We start from the raw sequence: 20,037 nt of genomic DNA, 5'->3' as shown, positions 1-20,037 counted from the left end.
TCAAAACTTTTTCTGCGTTTATGATTTGGAGTTATCACATACTTAAGGAGCACTGGCCTTTTAGTGGTCAGTGCCAAACAGTTGCATGCTGGGGGTTCTTTTTATCTATAATATATCCCTCTTCCATTTCCCTGCCTAGCTGCTTATCTGAAACTCCATCCCCTGCTCACTTGTGTTTACAAGCAAGGCTGAGGTGACTCAGCGACTGAAGGAGAAAAAAAAAAGTAAAGGGCAGAAATTACATCAGGATTTAGCCTAAACTGGGCAAAAGACATGGTTCCCACCAGGAACAGAATTCTCTTCATTTATTATATAACATTCACTGAAATAAAAGGTGGACAGTACAATACATGTGTTATGTAAGTAGATCAAGTATTTATATACTTATATATGTGTTTTTCCCTGATTAAAGAGAACCCGAGGTGTGTTTAAAGAATGTTATCTGCATACAGAGGCTGGATCTGCCTATACAGCCCAGCCTCTGTTGCTATCCCAAACCCCACTAAGGTCCCCCTGCACTCTGCAATCCCTCATAAATCACAGCCGTGCTGTGAGGCTGTGTTTACATCTGTAGTGTCAGTCTCAGCTGCTCCCCCGCCTGCTGCATAGCTCCGGTCCCTGCCCCCGTCCCTTCCCTCCAAATCAGCAGGGAGGGAAGGGATGCAGGCGGGGACTGGAGTTCTGCAGGAGGCGGGGAGAGCAGCAGACTGACACTATAGAGATAAACACAGCCAGCTCTGACAAGCTGTTTGTCAGCAGCGTGGCTGTGATTTATGAGGGATTGCAGAGTGCAGGGGGACCTTAGGGGGGTTTGGGATAGCAACAGAGGCTGGGCTGTATAGGCAGATCCATCCTCTGTATGCAGATAATATTCTTCAAACCCACCTCGGGTTCTCTTTAAGTATGGATAATCCTACTGCTTTAAGGTTTTATGGATAGGCTCTACAGTAAAGATTTCAGTGTAAAATATAACAATTATCACAATAGCCAACCTATTTGCTTTCACAATTTTCCCCATTCAGTGTTGGGTTTACTCAAGTTTAAAGCAATTACCTGGAACAGAACCAACCTTTCCACCCATTGCCCAAATGCAGATCCCAGTTCAGAAACATTCCTGTCCTGTGTGTGAAATAGGTAATTACACTGGAAGTATACCCTTTCCCAACAAAGACACCCATTGACACAATGAAAGTCCAGTCCTGTGGCTGCTGAGGCAAGCTCTCATCACCTGCCTATTAGCAAGCTTACATGAAGACATCACATGACGAGGAATGTAACACAATAAGACATCAGAATGCGTTTTATTACATCTAAAGACTTCTACAGAAACAGATAACATTCAATAGGTAAACAATTTTTCCAATGCAAGTAATAAATATTTTCACTTGGTACTTTATACAAACTGACATTGGCCTATAATACAAGTTTAAAAGCCTTTCAGCTGGTCTGGCATGCCATATGAACACATCTTTAAGGCAATGAGTTACGGGTTCGGATCATGGAAACCAGCGTCAGGTTCTGCTGTTGTATACATCACCCGCCCTGTCTGGACAGCGGCACAAGGACAACCCTCCAATCAGTGCTTTCCATGCTCAGGAGACAGTGGGTTACTCCCATTCCACCGATGACTTGTACACCGAAGTCTTACAGTTACCACAGCTAGCTTATATACTAATCAGTTTTGGACTTTATATAGCACTGGCGCTTTCTGAAGGTGCACACTGTGCTGCTCGCATCCTAATCTGCACTCTACTGGCCAGCATGCACGCACTATAGGGCATGTCCGAACTGCAGCAAGTTATCCAATCACTAGGGGGTTTGAGGTGTGGTAGAAAGCCATAGTGCTTTGCATCGCTCACTGCTAGACATAACTGCAGCTTTGAACTACCCACCACTTTTCACTGCCTTATCAAAGAAAAATGGCTGTTCCTAATCAATGTTCTATGTAGTTTTCAGCCAGTATCAAGCAGGAAAAACTAGTTTAACATACTTGTTATAATTTTCACCAAATCAAGGATTTAACCAATTAAAAATACTAATATAGTGCAGAGGAGGCTTTACTGTAGTCTGAAAGTAACCGACAATTGAGAGGCCTATCATTGGCATGACCAACACATTACTAATATATATTTCCTAGAGCACTAGTTAGACAACTGACAGGATTGCTTAAACCTGGGGTCCCCAAACATTTTGGGTCGAGAGCCGGGTCAACATACTTCAGACTGCTGGGGGGCCGGAATATACATAAAATGATTTAGAAGTCTTTGTGGGCCAGAGAGAGTGTCACCTGATGTGGAATTTGATTTGAAACCAGCGAATTACTGCTTTCTGGCTTCCATGTGGATTGGTGGTGCCAGCACTGCTATCCTATATGCGGACCACCAATATTTAAAGATGTAGCTGACCGCATCTATAAGTAATACATTTTGTGTGGGGGGCCGGTAAAAAAGCCTCAGGGGACCACATTCGGCCCGCGGGCCTTAGTTTGAGGACCACTGGCTTAAATTGACCTCTAGCAGAGACCATAGAATGCATGACTTGACAAAACAAGGGTCGTAAGGCCACGTTTACTGGAGTGTTGATCAAACTCATACTACGATACAGAACCAAAACACTCTTTCCCAAGCACATTTTCAAAGCTGCTTACAACTGAGAATAAGTACTTAAAACTGCTGCACGAAGAATTGTTAGCCTAGCATGACTTTAGGGATACTTGGAGATCGTGTAGCTCTTTAAGATTATAAAAGCACAGTGTGGCAACAGTAAGAAAACCTGGTTATGGAGGGCTATTGCACAATGCCACTGTACGTACAGCATTTAAAGCACCAGCATGTAGAGGGGTCCTTGTGCCACTGCCCTAATCAGCACAATGTATTAATGAGCCGACCAAATCCCCAATGCTAGCAAAGGATGATACTATATTTAAAAACAAAACACAGCATGTTGTTTCTAGATCAGATAGACAGCACTATGTTCCCACCACAGCCCTCCCTTCAGCTGGAAGTCCGCAATGGTCGTATACCTCAGGGTTGGCGGTTATGGACCGACACCAGAGACTACCATGAAGTCTTTCTGGTACAATCCCATCAGTGAACTATGTAACAGCTTCTACAATGTGGGGAAATTCAGGGGTAGATTTCAGTCTCTCCATAGTCCATGTGTTTAAGTATGGAGTTAATCTTATTGAAGTATACCTAGAGGGATAGAATGTCGAATACCAGTCACTCTGTGTCTGATGGTATGCCATCTGTCTTAGCACAATTTTACCACTAGATGTCCTCACTGGAAGCCAAGATCTTCTTTAAAACTCAATTCACAATATGTCCGACCTAGCCAGAGCAGTACTTTGCCTGTATAGCAGGAATGTGCTGTACTGCTCTGGGGTCCGTTGCAGGGTCAGCTGCCCCTTTCAGAGAAGATGCTTGCTATTCATCAGGTGAAAGGCAATGCAGTCCCAGTGCACAAGAAAAAACAACATGCCAGTCAGGTCTGTTTTTCACATACACAAAAGACACCATCGGCATGATACAAATGAATCGGTATAAACCAGCCCAAAAGAAAGTCATTGCAGGCTTCAACCCATCTGTTAGGAGTCCACAGTCCCTTCCAACTATAGAATATGCCTTCAGGTTTTAAGGTTAGCTACACACATATGATGAATTTAATGAAAATAAAACTGCCATAGGCAGAAAAGAATCGCTTTCAGCACCCAAAACACTATCCATACAGTGATGTTAGCAGGTTAACATTCAAACGAAAAAGAAAAAGGGAGGGGGGGGGCTACTGGTAGAGGAAAGAGCACCACAACACTAAAGTCATCCTGACCTTTGTTCCCCCCTAAAGACAAAAAACAAGGGTGAAATGCCACTGGATTACCTAGTATAAAGGGAATGTATAATAGCTTAACATGTTATTGACTTTAGGCTATTTATTAAAAACAAGAAATATTAGAAAAAACACTGTTTGGACCTCCTCCTGATCGGGCTCACTGCAACTTCCTTCTGCTCACATAAGAGCAAGGTCACTGGGCTTTTGTCGACTGACAGCCAGACCCTGCTGGTTCTATGGCAGGATCTTATTCTTTACTACACTGCAGCAAAGCGAGACCTTCATGTGCTGCCGTCGCTGGCAAGTCATACCAGAAGAAGGCGACGCTCTAAAGTACTGCTTTCATTTGTGATCTTTAATCATTTACTGATGGGGGACAAAAACCCTAATAAAACAAAATGGAGAAAACCCCTAAACATTCCCTTTAAGCTGTATGATGTACATGATTTGAAATTAACTATAAACATATGGAGAATATGTCCTCAGGCATCACTCACTGACAGAGCGATCAACCTTCTCTTCCACTCTTGTTAAAGCGGAATATAACCCTGCATTTCAACTTTGCTCTAAAACATTATTTACAGCATATATGCAAAAAGCATTTTTTTTTTTACTAGACCAGCATTGGAAGGGTTAAACACAGAGGTTTAAAGTCCCGTGGAGAGATATGCAGAAGTTCAGATTGTTACATTCTAGTTATATGTATCTATTGAGAAATGTTACACACTCTTTGGCTGTCCTCCAACTCAGTGAGAGAGAGTGAGTCACATTCAACACTTAGATACATTTATGTAAACAAAATGTATCTATGTCAGCTTGGGATGCGTCTGCAGAAATCTCCAGGAACTTGAAAGCCCTGTGTAACCCTTCCAATGCTGGTCTAGTAAAAAAAAAAAAAAATGCTGGTTGCATATAATATACTGTAAATAATGTTTTAGAGCAAAGTTGAAATGCAGGGTTATATTCCGCTTTAAAAGTAAAACAGCCAACAGAAGAGTCTACAACATGTGACCTTTTTCTACATACATGTACAAGAATGGCAGCAGCCTTTTATGCAAACATAAAGTATATGTTAATGTTTTTAATTCATTTAAACTGAAAGGCCAGGACTTAAACTGAAACCAACACAGACTTTTTTTGTTTTCTTAATGCGCCTGTGATAATTAGTTCTAAAAGGGCCTTCCGTTGAGTGGAACCAACCAAACCTGCTCCTTCATGAAGGATAAACACAAACTTAAGAGATAGCAAAAAAAAAAAAAAAGTCAGCTAAACTATCCATCAGGTTCAGGCCTCAAATTTAGAGCCTCTGTTTACATCCCTGTGTATTTTGTACCAGACACCATGGCTATTGATGGCCATTAGCCCAAGTTGAGTAAAGATTAAAGATTACTTAACCTCTGTTAATTAAAAAAAGAAGAAAAAAAAAAGAAAAAAAAAAAGTTCTAGCATCAATATTTGTTACTTTTTCAGGTCTTTGGAAAATGAACAAAATTTATGAGGAGTTATTACCAGGGTGCTCAAATTTTCTTGCAAATCCGGTAAGAGAACACAAAGTTTAAAGCAAATCTGCATTGAAAAGAATAAATAAAAAGATGCTTATAGATAGGGAAGGACCAGGTAGGGGATCCTATAGGGCCCTTCCCGTTCCTCTCACGGTCCAGCTCTGTCCCAAGTTAAAAAATTGCTGGCTCCGGGAAGCCCTCAGAAACATTCATGTCCCTGATTGCTTCTGAAGAAAGGTGGCGCCATACGGCACATGCGCAAGTGTGTGTTAATGCTTGCAAAGTACTGAGCGGCCAGTCTTCAAAAGCACTTGGGGTCAAGAGGGCTTCCAAGGTTCCCCAAAGTTGTATTTGATCAGTCGGTCGAATATGTGCAACGGGGAGGACAGTGCTGGAACGAGGCGACTGAGAAGAATAGGAAAGTTCTATAGGATCGGACCATTCCCTCTGCATAGGTAAGTATCTGAATTTGTTTTTACATTTCGCTTCAGTTTTCATTTAAAATGACTTGATATTCACACTGTGGTGAAAGGGCTTCCAGTAGAAATTAAGTATATAAAGTCAATGTACAGCCTAGCAGATATGCTTACTGCTGTCTACTACTACGTCCAGTTTCTGAACATAGCAGTCTGTGTATTCATCATTTGGTGTATCCTGCCTGTGTAAATACCATATTACCAAATTCACATACAGCTTGACACACAGGACTTTTAGCAGTAAGTCCTGTAATATTGGCTGATGGATGCGTATAAAAGTAAAAAACAAGACAATTCAAATGTGCAACTACGCACCAACCCATTTGGGTTTGTTCACACTAAAGGAATTCAGGGGCTACCTGTGGTACCATCTGTTGCCACACTAACCCGTTCATTGCATGCGTCTCTGCAATGCTTTCTATGCAATATGGGACACTGCGGCTCGCTGAAATGCTCTGCGCTGCACAGTGTGAAAGACTGCTCAAGCACAAGTACTGTATTTGCTTTTAGCAGAGGCTTGAACAGAGGATTTTCTAAGATACATAAAGCATTTAAAGGTGAACTCCAACTAAACATGAAAACGCCTCCATACAATTAACTTATACATTCTTTAAGAAAAGAAAACATGTAAAGTGTTTCACAATACTACTAACTGCCTAAAATCCATGTCCGTGTTTCCACAATTCTGTGTCCAGTAGTATTAAGAGGGGAAATCTATGTACAAGAGGGAAGTCGTGCGGACTATTTTAGGCATTAGAGGATGGAAGGGGAAGAGTCTATGCAGCTTACAGAACAGCGGAAGGGGAGATCTCACCAGCTGCACTTATCCATTGTCTAATGAGCAATCAAGTGACACAGGAAGCTGTAATAGTGATTAGTGGTATCTGCCTCCTGGCTGTGCCGCTTGGATAAATGGGGTGCGGAAATCATTTGAACAAAATCAAATAAATGTCATAATATATTTCAGCTGTATGAAGGCGTTCGGTAGGAGTTCACTTTAAATGGCTTTAGGACATTGAGTTGGGCAAGACATGGATTTTTGCCACTGAACATGAGAGATGTGACAATTTGTGAAGGTTAAAGCTTTTCTATGACGCCTCTCATGCAGGAACTGATAGACTATTTTACATGTGATGTTATACAATTATCCTCGTTCATGTAACAGATTTACAACATTTAGTGTAAACAGAAGGGTTTAAAGACATATTTGGCGTTCACAATGCTGGACTAGTGGCAGCAGTCTACTGCTCTGATACTACGCTATCTTTCCAATCCTTACCTGTTGCAGGACCTGCCGCAGACTCACATCAGCCAAGTCACTCCTTAAAACAAGAAGTCTTTCCATTTGCTGCTTAGCTGCTGGAACTTGAAAGCCAAAAGTTGCCCATCAATTACCAGCAGAAGATTTACCAGTACTAATAATGTAACTATAAGTTGTACAAACATGAGAACATTACAGTGGAATCCTTTTATAGTAAACTGCAATGTACTGGGCAAAGTAGTTTACTATAATCAGAAATGGTCATAAATGGAGCACATACACCATGCTTCTTCTGTATAGGTTTACTATCACTACCATCCATAATTAAATTAGGTTGAATCTTCTCAGCTACCAGTATGTGGTGGATTTTAAATGAGATCATCAGCAAGGACAACTTTACATCTGTTGCTCTGGCATGACACAGGTGGTGGTTGCAAATTAAAGGACAACTGAAGCAAGAAGTATATGGAGGCTGTCAGATTTCCTTTTAATAAATACCAGTTTCCTGGCCCGCCTGCTGATCCTCTGCATCTAATACGTTTTGCCTTAGACCCTGAACAAGCATGCAGCAGATCAAGAGTTTCTGACACGGTCAGATCTGACAAGATTAGCTGCATGCTCATTTGTGGCGTTATTCAGACATTACTTCAGACAAATAGATCAGCAGGGCTGCCAGGCAACTGCTATTGTTTAAAAGGAAATAACTACGGCAGCCTCCATGTTGTTCTCACTTCAGCTGTCCATTACAGCCTTCCCCTCCTGGCCAGGTTTGCAGGGTTGTCTAAGTTTTCCTGCCTTATAGAACGCTAGTACATCAGAGCCAGTTTCTCCAGAAAGTCATACTGAAAGCAGAAGCCTGCATGAAAACCTGCAAGTACCAGATGCGCATTATTCACTACAACGGTCTCTGGATACAGGAGCAGTATGTATGATCCCTTTTCAGTCAGAGTTAAAGTGAACCTGAAGCAAAGATAGAAATAAAAAACGTAGCTACTTACACCACAGTAGAGTGAAGCTTTTTTATAGTCCTGAGGCTTCCCCTTCCTTCATTGACCTGAACATTGCAGTGCTGGGACACTAAGCAATTCAGACAAGGGCCTGTTGGACTTGCTCCTGTGGCCATGCTCCCCTCTGTGTATGAGCAGAGATGCAGTGCGCCTGCGCAAGTTCCTGGCCACCCCTGTGCAGTAATGTGAATCCACTGCACAAGTAGCTGGCCAGCGAACTGTACACAGAGGGGAGTGCGGCCCAAGAAGAGAGTCCAGCAGCGAGCAGTGGAGGGGGTGTCACCTTCTTCTCATTGTCCATGTCATTATGGACACTCCACATCTCTCAGTGACACGGTCATTTAGACAAGCAGGGAAAGTAATCTACCCCAAATACAAATGGGAATAAAACGCTTAGAGGGGGGGGGGGGGGGGGGGGGAGGCTTAGAACCTGTCAGTTTTCTATTGCTGTTTGTATCCTCAGCAGGTTTCCCTAGTAACCAGGGTAGTGAGGAAATCTCTTAAAGATGGGCAGACAACACCGTAAAAATCTGTCAAGTGGTTGAAACCCTTAACCAAGCTATCCAAGATTTAAAATAAATTCTCTGGATTAAAGTCTAGATACATGCCAGATGGCACCAGGCAATGGAAAGGTTTTGTTCTCGGTCACTATAAGCCCAAATCACTGAATTGTAGATGGTTCACGCCAGACCAAGCAGTAACTTACAGCCTCGGAGATTAGCTTTCAGTGCTGATGGGAACAGAAGTGCTTTGTTTTTGAAATGTTCATTTGGCAGCAAACACCAATATGATGCCATTAACCCACCCCAAACCCCTCCGAGCATGGCCTCAGAGAACAGCAATGTCAGGATTCTCATGTTTACTGCTCAGGACTTCCACAAGATCCAATAAATACTTATTAAAGGTGCAGAAATGATAATAGACAGATCACTGCTGTGAAGGTTTAGGAATGAAGATAAAGAGGATAGGTGACGTAACAATGCAATTGGTAGAAAGAAAACCAAACCAATACTGTGACTGCTCTAAAGGATTCAGATAAGGTAAAGCTTAAAAGCCAGTGAGGGGGGGAAAAAAAGTGAGAAACCAACTGGTGCGTAGAGGGGAGTTCTCCAGAACAAGAGTCAAGTCTCCAGGATCCAGTTGGAAAAAGTAGTGAGGGGGAAGAGGTGGGTCCATGTCTCAGTTTCTGTTAGGGTAGGAGTAAAGTTTCCGGTTTATATACAAAAGTAAAACTGAAAATATAGTTCTGTTCTCTGTACACGTCTCTTTTGTTAAACATTTCCTTTAAAAAAAAAAAAAAATTAAAAAATAAAATAGAGGAATAGGGTGACAGTTGGAGGCAGAAAACCCTCCAAATGTGCTCGTCTGTGGATCAGTCCAAAGAGATAACATCTGGGATTATACCATACAGAGAAGAGCTGTCTGCTGGCCCCCGGCTGGCTGCACTGTGGCTCTCACGGAGGCTGTTCGAAGATATTAAACTGCTGTTACTTCCACTGTTGCTCCCGTTGGTTGCAGGAAGAGTGGCGCTGGCCCCCGCATTGAGCTGGTCAAGGAAGATTTGAGAGGTGTACGATGGGAAGAATCGCGAAGAGTGGAGAAGATCCGGCTCTTCAGAAGCTGCAGCAGCTGCCGCCGCCAAAAGTGACGTGTTGTAATGCTGAGGGATTAAAAAAATAAAGATTGTGAGAAAGATTAAGTGAACAGAGGAAATGAGGGATAAGTACAAATTAGTAAGTCTATCCAAATAATAAAAAGAAGTGCTTAGAGTGAACCGTAACAGATTTAAAAAAAAAAAAAGTTTCACTTACCTGGTGCTTCCCCAAGCCCCCTGCAGCCCTCCTTTGTTCTCATCAGTCCGCGACTATCCTCTGGTGCCCCACCACAGGTTAGTTTCGTTTTCCGAGAGTCAACCCCCTGGCCATGAGCATCCTTGTATGCGTTACCGTCGTCAAGCCCATCCTGCGCAGGCGCAGTACAAGGTTTCTCTTACTGCGCCTGCGCAGGATGCACATGACAGGAACAAGGATGCACGCGGCCAGGTGCCAACTCTCAGTTGGCCAAAAACAAAATTAACCCGCAGCGGGGCACCGGAGGATAGCGGAGGACCAGCAAGGACACAGGACAGCTGCAGGGGGCTTGGTGAAGCCACAGGTAAGTGAAACTTTAAAAAAATAAATCTCGTTTAGGGTTCAGTGCACCTGAAGTGAAATTAACACAGGGCTGTGGAGTCGGTACAAAAATCTTCTGACTCCACAGTTTATGAAATCATGACTCCAACTCCGACTCCGGGTGCCCAAAATTGCCCCGACTCCGACTCCTCGACTCAGACTCCACAGCCCTGAATTAACATTTCAAATTACGCACATAATTGGGTAAAGCACTTACACCTGAAACTCTTCCCATTTTCAGGGCTCCTCTGGATTCCATCCTCTAATATTTGAGTCCTCTCCAAGGAAGCGCCCATGGCCAAGCGCAAGCACATCTGAAATGTGTATGTACAGAGAATTCTTAACTGCGCATGCCTAGTAAAAAGTGCTTGTGCATGACAGAAAGTGTGCATAAGCATTGTCTTTCACTGGGCATGTGTAGTTCTGAGCTTGTGCATACACCCACTTCAGCTGAGATTGATCATAGCCCGGTGAACTGCCAGGACACTACATGGGAATCCTAATACAACCGGGAACGGAAGGGACCCAGAAGAAAAGCAGCTGGACGAGGTTCAGAAGTATGTTCTCTGGCACCCCAGGCTCTTGATTTTAATGTTTTGTCGTGCTTCAGGTGTGCTTCAAGGCTTATCTAGGGATGACAACTGTACACATTGTCCACCTCCAGACAGAAGCACATTACCATTAACTTTTGCAAAGACAATTCTAACATGATATGGAAAGAAAAACAGGTGCACAAAAGAAGAATTTTCAGAGCAACTAATCCAAGTTTTAGCTATTAAAAATCAAGGGTACCGGGCACATCCTCTAGGTGGCGACAAAACTCCAGAGTTACATCTTTCCCCAATATCCATGGCGGCCTGGAGGGGGAATAGTAATTAGCGCCACCCGCCGGATGCGCCCAGCTAACGGATAAGTTCCAAAACAAGAATTCTGACCATCTTAAACTGCACAAAATGGTGCAGGAAAATTTGAGGGCACCATGCACCGCCATAGGCCGCAAGGTGAATTACGGCTATAGCAGCGCTCAGACAGTAATTTGGGCACAGTAAAAAGCAATAGCTGGCAGGTGATGTACATCTTAATATTTCCCCCCTCCCCCGAAGGGGAATACAAAATTAACACTGCCGTGACTTTTGCAGGAGCAGGGGGAGCTTTCAGCTTCACCCTGCAGGCAAATTCGCTGGCGCCATTTTTTGCATGTATGCCTTCTGGCTGGCACATGGAGTCCTGAACTACAACAAGTTGTTCAGCTGTCTGTATAAGGCCTTATGCCTGGTACACATCATGCAATTTCTCGCTAGCTAGATGGCTCAATAGATATTTTCCGACGGGTCTGATCTGATTTCCTTTTTTTTCTGATTGATTTTGTATAGGGAAGAAAAAAAAGTGGAAAATTGATCAGAAAAAGTATCGTAAATCACATCAGACCTGTGGGAAAGTATCTATTGGACCATCTATCTGGCAAGAAATAGCATGGGGTGTACCAGGCATTAGAGAGATTCTATACTTTCAGCGTCAAAAGTGCTCTTCTCCCGTAGACTTTTTGTATCCCAAGACTCCTAAACACTGATTTTAGCCAAGATTAGGATTTGTGTGTTGAAAATGGAAAACATGTCATAAAACTAGTTAATTTGAGCTATATTTTAGAAACAAAGAGTACTTACTTGGTTGTCTCCAGTCATGAACTGAAAGAAGTCCAATCCTGGAACGGAAAAAAATGCACTCAGAATATGACAAAATCAACTCTTACATACATTTGCTAGAGAGTTTCTACTGAGTTTAAGACACATTTACATCCTGTACTGCGGTAGCTACCCTCAAGCATCAGGGCTCTGAAAAAAAGATGTACCAATATGGACACTAACATTACAGACTTTGTTCTAAAATCTGTGTACAGACAGTCCCTTATTTACAAAGGACTCGAGTTACGTCTCCCCCCCCCCCCCCCCCCCTCCAAAAAAAAAATCATTGCAACTGATGAAGGTTTCATAAGCTTTAGGTTTTATCTACTGTAACCTTGTACGAGTCAGGCCAAAGTCAACATACCCTAACACTGCCCACAAATACAATACTTTGGACAGTCAAAGAAAAAAAAAAGACTTATGTACGATTTCTGCAATAATCAATGGATGTCTTGGATGTCTATTCAATACTCAAACATTCATGTTCAATGAGTGTGGAGTTCAGATATTCTGGCTCCACTGGCTGCATACGTCTTGGAGGGGTGTCCCGGGCACTTCTAAAGTGTAAAACAAACACACAAATCTGCAGAGAGGAGGAGCTATCCATGTAAGCAAAGTTCTAAAATCACAAAGCAGGAAACCGTTTCAGAGATTTCTAAATTCTGGAGGAAAGGTTAAACAAGAACATTGCAAACAATCATACCTAGCTGCTGGTCATAGGGCATTGGGGTCATATGGAAGGGATGCCTGTAGTCTTGTATCATTGAGGTGTTCATATACGTTGAATCTACAGCTGGTAAACTGGGCGTCCGAGATATAGGGGAAGCCTGGTGTGGTAATGTCAACATACTAGGAGGAAAAAAAAAAATTTCCTTGTAAGCTACAAAGAGGTTGGTTAACAGATTTCACCACCAGGTGGCAATGTGGATAAAGTCTATAACTAGAGCGCTTCATCACAGATTTCCTGGATGGAAAGGTCATTAGCACAAGTCCTTTCCTCTGTAACCAGGACTCTGCTTCCAGATCAGATCTTACACTTACCTCTTGTTGCTTAGAGGTGATGCAGGGGTTATAGATGGACAACTTCTTTTAGCACATGGTTCCTCCTCCTCCTCATCTGAAGAGCTGTCTATTGTCAGGTCAATCACCTCCACCTTCTTGTTTTTACTGGATGGTTGCTGTGGGGATGTCTGGTGCTCCACTGTGCTGCTGATGCATCCATCTGAAATATTGCATGTACCAATGTCACTTCAACAAAGTATACTACACTAAACAAAGACCATAGGAGAGGAGAGACACTGTTGTAAGCCAGGTCAGTCTCAAAAACAAACCGTAGTAGAAACCCAATATCAGAGGCAATGTCACAAAACTGCAATAAATAAGGCTTTATATGTGATCATATCAGGTGATTAGTGTGTGTACAGGTATCCCTCCAACCTCCATATGCTGGTTGGCAGTTCTATTTGCTGCTCACAGCAGGATGAGTCTAGCTGGTCTTTACCCCCCCTTTCCCTATACAGTGCAACTGGCTGCTTGTGACTAACAGGAACTATCACTTCAATCAATCTGGAAGGATCATTTCAAGCAAAAATCTCAAATGTGTAGCTAGCTTAAAGCCTGCCACAAACTGACAATTAACCCAGACATGCTAAAAAAATTCCTCTCTGATCAACATTTGATTGGCTCCTTACCAGGTGATCACTGTGAGCCAATCACAGTGATCACAGCCGGAATAGTTGGGGGGAGGGGGGGCTCTGTTCCTTAAGGGGCCAGAGCCTGCTGGTTTGAAATGGGTTAAATATAATCTACTTTAAGTGAAAGGGTAACACAAATGCATAAAGATGCTGCTTAGTACTCACTGTCCATTCCATTACACGAATTTGACACTTCCTGAACTTCTTTTTTGGACCGCATAGGTGACCAGGAACCATCCTCTTTGAACTGGATTTCATCACAGTCTGTGCAGCACTTTAGGATTTCCATGAAGAGACTGCAAATGAACACAGGGCAAATAATTCCAAGGCACATTTCTTCCTAGTAACATTTCAGCTTTGAGGTACATTTAAAGTACAGTGGCAAGGTTAATTTCTATCAGTCTCCATAGTAAAGATATCTACATGATCTCTTCTATAAGCTTATGCACAATGCAAAATAATGACTACACCGCCCTTCTGCGCATGCACGGACAGCCACATGCGCAGAAGAACCCGACTGGTGCGACTGATCCAGTTACCGGGGAGGATTGCGGCTAGACGGAGGCACACGGAAGAACAGTGTGGGACGCAGCGGTGCTCATGAGGCTGGAGGAAGCCCCAGGTAATTATAAAATCTCATTCCTGCTCTCAAGTACACCAAAACCTTAAATCTGCCTAGATTTAAATACAGTAAGCTGCAGCAGATGACTTTTTTTTTTTACTCTGATGGCATATATGAATGACTAAAAGAAAATGATAACTGTGAAGTTTCCTATACTATTTAGGGTAGTCAAATATCTTTTTCATATTAAATTTTACCAGCTCTGACCACAAGGTATTTCAGGGCCTGAAAACCTTAGAAATGCTCTTTGGGCTAACAGACAAAATTTACTCTGCTGATTGTAGTTCAAAATAGGCAATAAAATCCATTCACACCTCCAATAAAACTAAATTAGCTCATCTTTCACACTGTCTTGTAGTACATGCCCTAGCATATGAACAGACCAGTTCCACTAGTTTAAGGCTAGTGGTAGGGCCTGTTCCCTACATTCATCACAACGCATGGCACTTGTGTTTCTATGCGATTCTGTCCAATAAATTTGTGAATTTTATTCATTATAATCCTAATTTTATTAATTATAATCTGTAAACATGCATTGCGATTCCATGGTAAAGTCACTGCGGATCATATCAGATCGCACTGGCGAAAACTCAAATGTGGGGAAGGGGCCTTATGGCTGCACCGATATGTAGGTTTGATCCAATGACTATACTAATGACATAAGTACTTGCAGATAAATGATGATTGAATCTCTGGTAAATGTAATCCGGGATGGGGGCATCCAGTATTGGTCAATACAGTTTTAATTTGCCATCATTACACTAACCATTTTTTTTCTTCGATTCAGTGCATTTTAATAGCACTCCTCTATACAACTGCCACAGGTGGAAGTATACTATAGCCAGTCTAAAGGGGCCCATACACCTAATGATTTTCCCGCCGACATACAGCAGATTTGATCACTGTGATCGAATCTGCTGTGAAATCGTCACGCAAACGCTGACAGAACGATCGATTTCCGTCCGAAATCAATCGTTCCCGTCGATCCGTCCGTGCGGAAAATTTTTCTCGATCGCCGGCGGGTGGGGAGTGCGTCAATAGTGGCGGTTCGAATGCCCAACGCAATACATTACCTGTTCCGGCTGGCGAGACTCCCCAGGTCTCCGCTGTCTTCTCCGCTCCCGGCTCCAGCTTCACTGAACCTCCTGTCGCGGGAGGAAGTTTAAACAGTAGAGTGCCCTCTACTGTTTAAACTTCCCCTGGACAGGAAGTTAAGTGAAGCTGCAGCGTTCCGGAACCCAGCGCGGAGAAGAAGACAGCGGAGACCGGGGGAGTTGCGCCGGCCAGATCAGGTAATGTATAGCTGGCGGCGGCAGCTCCACAGATTGTGATCGGTTTCATGCTGAAATCGATTCACAATCTGTTTGCAGTAAAGGCAGCCATACAATTCCTCTCTGATCAGATTCAGAGAGGGATCTATCTGCTGGTTGAATCTGATGGCAAATCGACCAGTGTATGGCTACCTTAAAAGGGTCATGTATAGACACACAAACCCCACACTAATGCTACAGAAATAAGTAATAAGTAATGACATTTTCTGCAAGGCTTTATGGAGTACAGTTATCTGGAAGGATCCCGACTCTGAAAGTAATCTCCCAGGCATCAAATGCTCCTCATGCCATATCAGGTTACACAAAGGACAGTGTTGGATAAGGGAGGTGTCACATTACAAAGTGATGCAGCACAGATGGCCAGGTGCAGTGTAGTATTACAGGTGACCACCACCCACATTCCTCAAGATATACTGCACTGCAGTGTTCATTTCAAGAGGCACATCCTGTGGGTTTGAACAGCTACAGAGGTCAGCCAAACAGCAAATCAAAAACAATTCCATTTTCAGGTCTAAAAAAAGTGATTGGTTAAACACAAAAAAAAATTTCAAAGTGCAAATACATACACTTTGAAAATGGAGCAATCAAATCCTCTGCTTCATTTGTTGGTGTCAGATAGCTGAATAAGTCGGCAAAATCATATACAAGTAAGTCTCTGTAACTTAACTTTAGTACGGTTTCAATTCTGCATCATGTCTAAGATGACAGTTAGTCATTAAAGGGGCACTATGGCAAAAAAAATGTTAAAAAAATTTAAAATATGTGCAAACATACAAATAAGATGTATGTTTTTTCCAGAGTAAAATTAGCCATAAATTACTTTTCTCCTAAGTTGCTGTCACTTATGCTAGGCATACACGGCAAGTTTTTTTTCTTATCAATCGAGCAGCTGATGGCTCGATTGATAACATCCGACAGGTCCGATGACCTGCCGGATAGATCGAGCGGCTGATGAGGAGCGCCGGCGGGGACGCGGCGAGAGTCGGTCCGGCGGCTAATCGGCCGCCGGATCGACCCGTGTATGCCAGACATTACAGTAGCTAGTAGAAATCTGACAGAAGTAACTGGTTTAGGGCTAGTCCATCTCTTCGTAGGGAATTCTCAGGGATTTACTTATTTTCAAAAGCACTTGGTGAATGGCAGGTGCTCTGTCCAACTGTCAAAAACTGTAGCAAGCAGGGAAGCTGGCCAGCATCATTGGCATCATTGGTTTAATCCTTTTTATGAAATCTCTGTAAAGCTTTTATTCTTTATAAAGATAATACCCTATGAAGAGATGGACTAGTCCACAACCTGTCGCTTCTGTCAGATTTCTACTACATATTGTAAGTGACAGCAATATAGGAGAAAAGTAGTTTATAGCTCATTTTACTCTGGGGGGGAAAAAAAAAAAAAAAAAAACAAAAAAAAAAAACACCACAACACTGTCTAGGTTTGCACATATTTTACATTTTTCGCCGTAGTGCCCCTTTAAAAAGGTATTACCTGAATCCACGTTTGCTGTTTATATGTCGGCATAACTAGTCTTTGTGATTGATTACACGATTCGAAGTATTTGTTGTTTAGGCTTTGGAAATATCAACATTTTAAAACTCATGATAATTGTTTATCTGCACCAACTCACAATCTCATATCTACCTCAAGGCTCGTACACAGAGTACGTATGAAATCACCACCAGGAGGCTTGGGTGCAGGTGAGCCTTACCTTGGGTGCAGGTGAGCCTTACATCCGATATAAGGCTCACCTAGCTCCTGCACAAGTCCCGGTGGTGCTAATTACTATTCCCCCTCCAGGTCGATGTGGATGGTAGGGAATAAGGCTCCCTGCACACTACATGCGATTCAATTTAATTGATTTTCACATGCATTTCCGATTTCTAATCGGTACTGCATGCTGCTTTTTCTTTTGATAGCATCCAGGGAAAAATCGGAATCGCAAATCGGATTTGCAGTGTGCAGGGAGCCTTACAGTGTTTTAAAAGTAAATTTCAGCTCCGTCTGACGGCACCGAAGTTTCTTGTGTGCCGCTATAGTCGTAATTCCCATTACGGTCTATGGCGGCGCCGGCCGCACACAAATCTCCTGCGCTGGATACAACGTGTTCGTTGTACACAAGTAGGCTGAGGCGGCCGATAACCACAACCTCAACTGATAGTCAGGTGTGCGTACAGCGACCCCCCAACCTGCAAGCGATCTGTCTGGTGGATTAACTCACCCCCAGCGACGGTCGATCGCATTGTTCACACCGCTCCCCTGCGTGACATCACGCACACGCTGCTCTGTTGCAACCCGCCGCACATAGCAAGTTCGCATCCTCACTTATACAGTGCAGTAGAAATTAATGTGAAGAGTAATGCAAGGTATTAAAATGAGAATAGGATGATGCAACAAATGTTCTCCCCTTAGTACTGATGTCATCAGAAATGGCCTTTTGCTATTTGCATCCTGCAATCATGAATGGTGATGGTAAAGAAAATGGGATTCAGTTTAGACTTCTGTAAAATCCACCTCCTTGAAATTTAACCAAGTCCTCCTCCCCCACTAGCTGAGGTCCTACCCTGACCCTTCCCCCCCACTTCATCTAATTAGCCTATTTCTATCTCCAGAGTGACAGTTACACCCTGGAGAGATACAGACAGGAGCTCTCCAGGCTGCTGCCACCCACAACAGAACACCTTTTCATATGATAAACACCTAAGGGATTATGGGTGATGAATTTCTAATCCCCCTTTCTCTGGTGCTGGCTGGCCGCCTCCAACAGCTCCCACTGCTGGGAAATCACTGCAGACAACCACAGGGGAGGAAATATAGCCATTTGCAGCAATCTTTTGAAACACAGATGATAGGAAATTACAAACTATATATAGAAAGAAGGCAAACATTTTAATTGTAATGTTATTTGCTTGCTATTCTTGCTGCTCTTTAAAACCCCATCCAGATGAACACTTAATTGTTAATGCAATAACCTCACCCCAATACAGAAGCAATATATGTTATCACAGCTAGGATTGATCAATGAGACAAACATTTCAAATTGATACAGAATTATAGAAATTGATAATACTGTATCAAGATGAACTATTTGCATCTCTCCAGGCATGCCTAATCATGGACAGTCAATTGCTTGTGAGCACAGAGGTCCACAAACAGTTTCGGTCAAGGGCCGGGTCAACATACTTCAGACTGCCGGGGGGCCGGGACATACATAAAACAATGTTGAAAATCTAGGTATATATATTCCCCCCCAATCATGCCCGAAGGAGAACTCCCAGCAGCAGCCATTCAGTCATGCCACCCAAAGAACGTCTTTGTGCACCAGACAGTGAAGCATACTCAGGTGGCAACCTGCCTTCCAGTTGGACAGAAGCCAGCGAATGACTGCTTGCTGGCTTCTACAGTATGTGGATGGGTGAAGCCAGCACTGCTATTCTATATGCAGGCAGCCGATATTTAAAGGTGATCTACACTTTAGATAAGATATATAGACAAGTTACTTGTTATAGTTAGTTTTTCATCTTGAATCTGCTTTAAAAAAAAAGGTAACTAAAACTTTTTGCTACAAGGCTGTATATTACATGCTTTGAACTGTTTATAGTTATGCAAGGGTGTAATGGTAAGGTAGTCATGTGACTTTGTTGATGCAATACAAAAAAAACAAAAAACAACCAAACAAGAAGAATGGGTAATAAACTGATAGAGTGAAAGAAATGAGGAGCCATGAAAACGTGAGTAGCCTGTATAGTTCTACACTTACCCATCTATTATTAAATGCTCATATGGCGCTTTCTTATCACACACAGGACACACCCATGTGGGCTTCTTTTCATTCATTTGAATGTAAAGTGTAGCATCGAAACACTGCAAATGAGAGCAGGTAAGTGCTCGACAAGGGATGGTCAGACGCATCTTTCCCAGCTGAAAGAAATAAAAAGGGAACAATTCAACCAATGCAAGCTTCAATCTTATGGTGACTTTTCACATGCGGGCCACAGCTATGTTTATAGTACACCGGTCACTTCTATAAAACATAAGTTTGTCTTCTTAAAACAGAAGGAATTTGTGATAATTCAGGTTGGAGTGAGCATATGATGTCTACCATGATGCATCACTGCTGAATATGCAAATTATCCCTCATTACAAATTCCTTCTGTTTTAAGGCGGCAAACTTGTTTTCATTTTAGTAAGAGGGCTTCTCAGTCCTTTATAGCCCCTTACACACACCTATGAGTTCTGGTTCATCATGAGCTTGCTGGGTAGTCTGTCACTTCTGTTATATAAAAAAAAAAAAAGAAAAAGAAAAAAAAAAAAAAAAGTAAAGTAAAAAAGCATGCCCATTAAAAAATGGGCGCTAGGCCATGGGCCCTTAATACCCACCCCCTCTGCAACGTGAGCTCAGATGCGTCCCGCTTACCCGTCCTCCATCGCGGTCTGCAGTATATGCACACAGGGAGAGGTTGCTTGCT

General features: G+C 42.8%; 1 protein-coding gene across 2 annotated transcripts in view; it reads right to left on the bottom strand.

Annotated features, from left to right (window-relative positions):
• Positions 1-8,918: 8,918 nt before the first annotated feature.
• The window catches only part of PIAS1 (protein inhibitor of activated STAT 1), a 77,316-nt gene continuing 66,197 nt past the window's right edge, over positions 8,919-20,037 (bottom strand). For both annotated transcript variants that reach the window (XM_068275043.1, XM_068275044.1), the window contains exons 9-14: positions 19,329-19,489; positions 13,787-13,917; positions 12,969-13,149; positions 12,631-12,776; positions 11,910-11,947; positions 8,919-9,734 (exon numbers count right to left, since the gene is read on the bottom strand). In XM_068275043.1, coding sequence (XP_068131144.1) covers positions 9,447-9,734; positions 11,910-11,947; positions 12,631-12,776; positions 12,969-13,149; positions 13,787-13,917; positions 19,329-19,489 — 945 coding nt within the window. In that variant the 3' untranslated portion in view covers positions 8,919-9,446. The remainder of the gene's footprint in view (positions 9,735-11,909; positions 11,948-12,630; positions 12,777-12,968; positions 13,150-13,786; positions 13,918-19,328; positions 19,490-20,037) is intronic.

Source organism: Hyperolius riggenbachi, chromosome 3 (genome assembly GCF_040937935.1).
Source record: "Hyperolius riggenbachi isolate aHypRig1 chromosome 3, aHypRig1.pri, whole genome shotgun sequence".
Lineage (NCBI taxonomy): Eukaryota > Metazoa > Chordata > Amphibia > Anura > Hyperoliidae > Hyperolius > Hyperolius riggenbachi.
This window is presented reverse-complemented; position numbering and strand designations above follow the sequence as displayed.